The following is a 4,994-nucleotide window of genomic DNA, read 5'->3' as shown; positions in this document are numbered from 1 at the left end:
ATCGTTTTAACCAAATTCCTGATTAAGGAATCAATAAAAAAGTACTATTGAAAATTAAAAAAAAAAGGTGAAGTTTTAGTATATTCATTGCACCATTGTCCAAGACACTTGTATTTTTATTCCTTAACCATCCTCCCTTAATCTTAATTGGGTTACAAGCACACATTTATTATTTTTTTTACTCTAATGTACCCAAAAGAAAATGAATTACACAAAAACACATGGTTGATGAGCAAGACATGATTGCTCCAATACGAGAGATGATCTCTATACATGGGAATCAGAAGCTCAGGAGCTTTGGCCAGATCCAATTGACTTCCAGAGCTTGACCCACTCCTCCATGGCTTCAGCAGCACTAGAAAACATAGGATCAACCTTCCCAAGTTTCTCCTTCACTTGTTTGGCCATCTCAACTACACAATCCTCTGATGTAGTTGCTGATTGTGGCAAGCTTATTGACTGAAAGAATGGAACAATTTCCTCCATCAATTTCACACCTTCCCATTCTTTCTTCAAGCTCTCTGTTGCATTACCTCTTTCTGTTCTCCAAACATAAGGCAACCCACTTTTCACACCAAGTCCAAGGTGATCACATATAACCTTTGCACACATTCCACACCATATATCTTCCACTGTTTCCCACCTCAGTTTACCTTCCCCTGCCAACCTCAATGCTGGGAACATTGTTGGGCCAACCACGGCTCGGTTAAACGCAATGTTGACTCCACTCACAGGCATCATTGTTCTCAATGGAACAGTCAGAACTGCATCAACAAATCTCAAATTCCTCTGTTCTGGCTTGAGGGCTTGTGTTGGAGCATCAAGATCAGCAAGATTGAGCCATAACCCACATGACAAAACACAGTCAACACCACTTCGCAGGCTAAATGGGTACCCGCGAACAAAATCCGCACCCTTACAGAATGGATCATAGAGTGTGTTAAAGAAGAATGGGGTGGCAGGAGTACTGAGGTTCACAATATGTTGAGCCACAGCATCAACCAAACTTCCGGTTTTGTCTTTCACTGGAACACAGTCATCATCAACACAGACAACATACTTCTTCTTCGAAATTAGAAAGCCGAAATATCGACACGAGTAGCCTGAGAAGGGAACAGAAGTGGAAGAACCAACTAATCGATCAATATCAGACTTTGTATACACATCTATGTTATTGAAGCCTTCTGGAATTTGGATTTCCTCATTAAGTTCAGGGTCTTTAATTATTATCAGGTGGAAACGGGAGAAGATTGGCTTCCATTCATTCAGAAAAGTTGTCAAGTCAGAATGCAATGCACCAATCACAATATCCACTTCATTATCATTGATATTTACTTGAGACATTTTCTGAGGTGTAGAATACAGATTATCTCACAAAATAAAATATTGTTTAATCTCCTTTAACTTGATGAGTTGAATTCAAAGTGCTAGCAATAGTTTAACCTTATCTTACAATTTCTCTGAACATCCTGTAAGAAGTTATTCATGTCAGAAAATGAATGTGTGACCATAGGAAGAATTATCAGGATAATAATGTGATAGTATTACTCCCTTAGATATAATGATATGACATTGTTATCCGTAAATACAAAAAATAACAATTTGTCTCTGCGGTACTCAAGAATCGAGATAATTTTTTCCCCTATAGAAAGAGTTGTAATAATTATACAACAACTTCAAAGTAACTTACTGGTAGGAAGCATATGAGTCAAAATATGTTGGATATTGAGTGCTTGAACTAATGAGAGGACTTCATCCTTATCGTTGCTAAGAACAGCCTCAGAACTTTCTCACTCAGCTTTCCAGCTTTCAATATTCTCTGCCCATGAAAATAATGTTAATGAAGTGAGGGTACTGAATGCTAATGACAGAATAAAACTTCAGGGAATATTGAAAAGGGTATGTATAAACAAGAAAAGGATTGAAGCCAGATAAACAATTTCACTCCAAATCATTAGAAATAAAGATTGCCATATTCCATCAACAATAATAACCAAGTATCATTTCATTTTAAACATACATCCTTATAATCTTAAAAATATCATAAGCTAGCAACCAATTAAAGACAAAAAGCTTGCAACTGCATAACCCTTAACTTCACCTCTTAGAGAAACTCATAAAAACACACAGATACAGTTAAGGAGACCAACCCCAATTTCGTATTGAGAAAAATGAAGGTAATTAAGGACAAATGTGGTGTTTTAAGGCATATCTAGACATGAGACAAAAACAAAACAAAGTCAATGAGAGAGTGAGAGAGGGAGAGAGGAAATAGGAGATACAGGTAAGAAGTGCTGAGTCAATTGTGCTAAATAGGAGCAATGGTGTAGTTTTCATTCATTACTTATATTGTGCCTAAAATGGTGATTCTTGAAAGAAAAGGGAACTGGTCAGAGTTCACAAATACACACAAAGGTGACAAGGAAGGGATACAGATCCTGGAATTTCTGAGTGTTGTTTTGTTTCCATCGTGGATCGGTCTTTCTTTGTTGCCAAATGATACTTGCTGCAATTAGAAGGGTCAACTCTCCATGACTCACTCTTCTCTTCACATGCTTTCAACTTCAATGTTAACAATAAAATAATAAAGGTATAATAGTTTTAAGTTTTTTAATGTTCAACAAGGAGCAAAGTAGCTTCCCATTCAGGCACCCCTTCATTAAATAAATTAGAAGCATTACTTTCATTTTAATTTACATTTTTTTCTTTATGTTATTTTGTGCATTTATTTATATATCAATGTAAGCAATCAATCAATTAACAATTAAACATTAGTTTTAGCCTCAAGTTGTAACAAAAATAGATAATATCGTTTAACTTTTTATGCTTTAATTTATTTCTTTAAGTGAATGTACTCAAATATTCTCCAATTTCATGCACAACTCTAAACACTACAATTTTAATTTAAAATACGGATGGCCGATTATTGAAAATACAGTGTATCGTATCCATAAGATTCTCACCATTAACATAAAATAACAAACATTAAGTTAATAAACATAATAATATACGGAACTAGAATTCTACAATCTAAATCAAGTATCAATCACTAATTGGTATTATAGTTCTTTCATAAATAGTAACTTGTCTTCCAAAATCTTAGTCGAAATCTTTGTCAACTTAGTATTTAGACCGGGATCTCCATAAAAACACCTTTCAATGACATCCAAAATGTTAGATATTTTGGAATTATACTTTTTAAATTCACCATAATGAAATCGACAAACTCGTTTTAACCTATAACCCACAACATAAAAATTATTACAAAATTCAGAATCACAATAATATATATGATGTTCAAGTAAGGCTCCACTTTCTTATTATTTATTTGGAACCTCTTCACTATATCTTCTCCAGCTTTACAAAAAGTTTGGTCAAGAAAACTCATGGGCAAATTTATCTTCACTATCAACAAGACGTAACAAACAAGTGGCTTAGTTAGTTTCGCAATATCAACAAATTTCTTCCAAAACCCAAAATCTAGGACTTGGTCCACAAGTCTCTTCACCTTGGCTTCTTTAGCATAAGGTGAGGTTGTTCATTCCTTATATGTTATCAAGGCTTTTAGTGTATCTTTTTTAGCCAAAACACTTTGCAATATAATGAATAATAATGATTATAAATATATTTGGTAATATTAGAATTTCTCTACCACGTGTGTGTTATCTTCTATATTCCTTATGTCATTCAACATCAAATTAAATAGTGGGTAACACAAGGAGACCAATGTAACTTCGGAAGCTCGGCTTCTAATAATCTGTTAGTAGCAACATAGTTTTTAGCATTATCTTTGACTATAGGAATAACATTCTTAGGATCGACAAATAATATTACTTCCCTAAAATGAATATAAAGAAATTCTGTAGTTTCAAAATATTGAGAAACATAAACAAATTTTAGAAAAACAATGTCTTTAAGATAATACACTAAAAACTATTGAGGGTTCTCTCATATCAATCAATCCACCAATATGTCATAAGAGTATAACTAGTTTGCTTTCATATATTGTGATAGTTCTCAACATGTTTCTTTGTATCATCAACCCAATTATATGACGGGTAGTCACATACTCTGTTAAAATTATGAGCAAAATAACATCAATCATAGGTTGGCAATATGCAAAATTAAGGGCGTCACTCATTTCTATAACTTCATTACATTGCAACATACTCTTTGGGATACGTTGAACTCTTAGAGTTGTTCTCGAAATAAATAAAAAAGTGACATATGTGACTAATGTTTTCCCTTTTGAGATCCACAAGGCCATGTTATTGTAACATTTTTCACTATATCATCACTTGGATTATTTTCCTAGCACTCTTCTTGGGTTTTTCTTTTCTTGTTTTTGTTATCATCAATGTTTTGTTTAATTTGAAATTTAACATCCACATGCACATTCTTGCGTTGCACAACAATATAACATCACAATTATGATGAAAAACTTATTTAGCAAGAATTGTTTAACCAATATAACAATCATGAATTAACAACATAATATCACTGCTTACTACTTAACGATATAACATCACAATTATGATAAAAAATTATTTAGCAAGAACTATTTAACAAATGTAACAATATATCACAGTTATGAATTAAGAACATAATATCACAATTATGATGAACAAAATATCGAGCAAGAATTGTTTAACAAATATAAAATTATATCACATTTATGCATTAATAATATAATATCACTAGTTAAAAATATAACATCAGAATCAGGATGAAAAATTTATGTAGCAATAATTTTTTAATCAATATAATGTTATAACATTATATTACAATCATGATAAAAAACTTGTGTAGCAAGAACTCTTTAAACAATATAACATTATATCACAATAATGAATTAACAATATAACATCACTGCTTACTGCTTAACAATATAACATCACAATTATGATAAAAAATTATTTAGCAAGAACTATTTAACAATATATCACAGTTATAAATTAAGAACATAATATCACAATTATGACGAACAAAATATT

The 4,994-nt window shown here is 32.2% G+C and overlaps 1 protein-coding gene across 4 annotated transcripts; it reads right to left on the bottom strand.

The window, feature by feature from the left end:
- Nucleotides 1-119: 119 nt before the first annotated feature.
- LOC109337017 (probable UDP-arabinopyranose mutase 5) lies at nucleotides 120-2,557 on the bottom strand. 4 transcript variants are annotated; one of them, XM_019573869.1, is made up of 3 exons: nucleotides 2,090-2,557; nucleotides 1,691-1,819; nucleotides 120-1,469 (listed from the first exon to the last, which is right to left on the bottom strand). In XM_019573869.1, exon 3 carries the CDS (start codon nucleotides 1,342-1,344, stop codon nucleotides 289-291), a length of 1,056 nt encoding a protein of 351 aa, XP_019429414.1. In that variant the 5' UTR covers nucleotides 1,345-1,469; nucleotides 1,691-1,819; nucleotides 2,090-2,557; the 3' UTR covers nucleotides 120-288. The 4 variants fall into 4 exon arrangements, with proteins under 4 accessions (XP_019429414.1, XP_019429415.1, XP_019429416.1 ...); XM_019573870.1 differs by having other exon boundaries at nucleotides 2,102-2,557; XM_019573871.1 differs by having other exon boundaries at nucleotides 2,151-2,557.
- Nucleotides 2,558-4,994: the final 2,437 nt, after the last annotated feature.

The sequence above is a fragment of the Lupinus angustifolius genome, unplaced genomic scaffold (assembly GCF_001865875.1).
Source record: "Lupinus angustifolius cultivar Tanjil unplaced genomic scaffold, LupAngTanjil_v1.0 Scaffold_1_714, whole genome shotgun sequence".
In the NCBI taxonomy this organism is placed as follows: domain Eukaryota; kingdom Viridiplantae; phylum Streptophyta; class Magnoliopsida; order Fabales; family Fabaceae; genus Lupinus; species Lupinus angustifolius.
The sequence above is the reverse complement of the archived record's forward strand: the minus strand, read 5'-3'. Positions and strand labels throughout refer to the sequence as shown.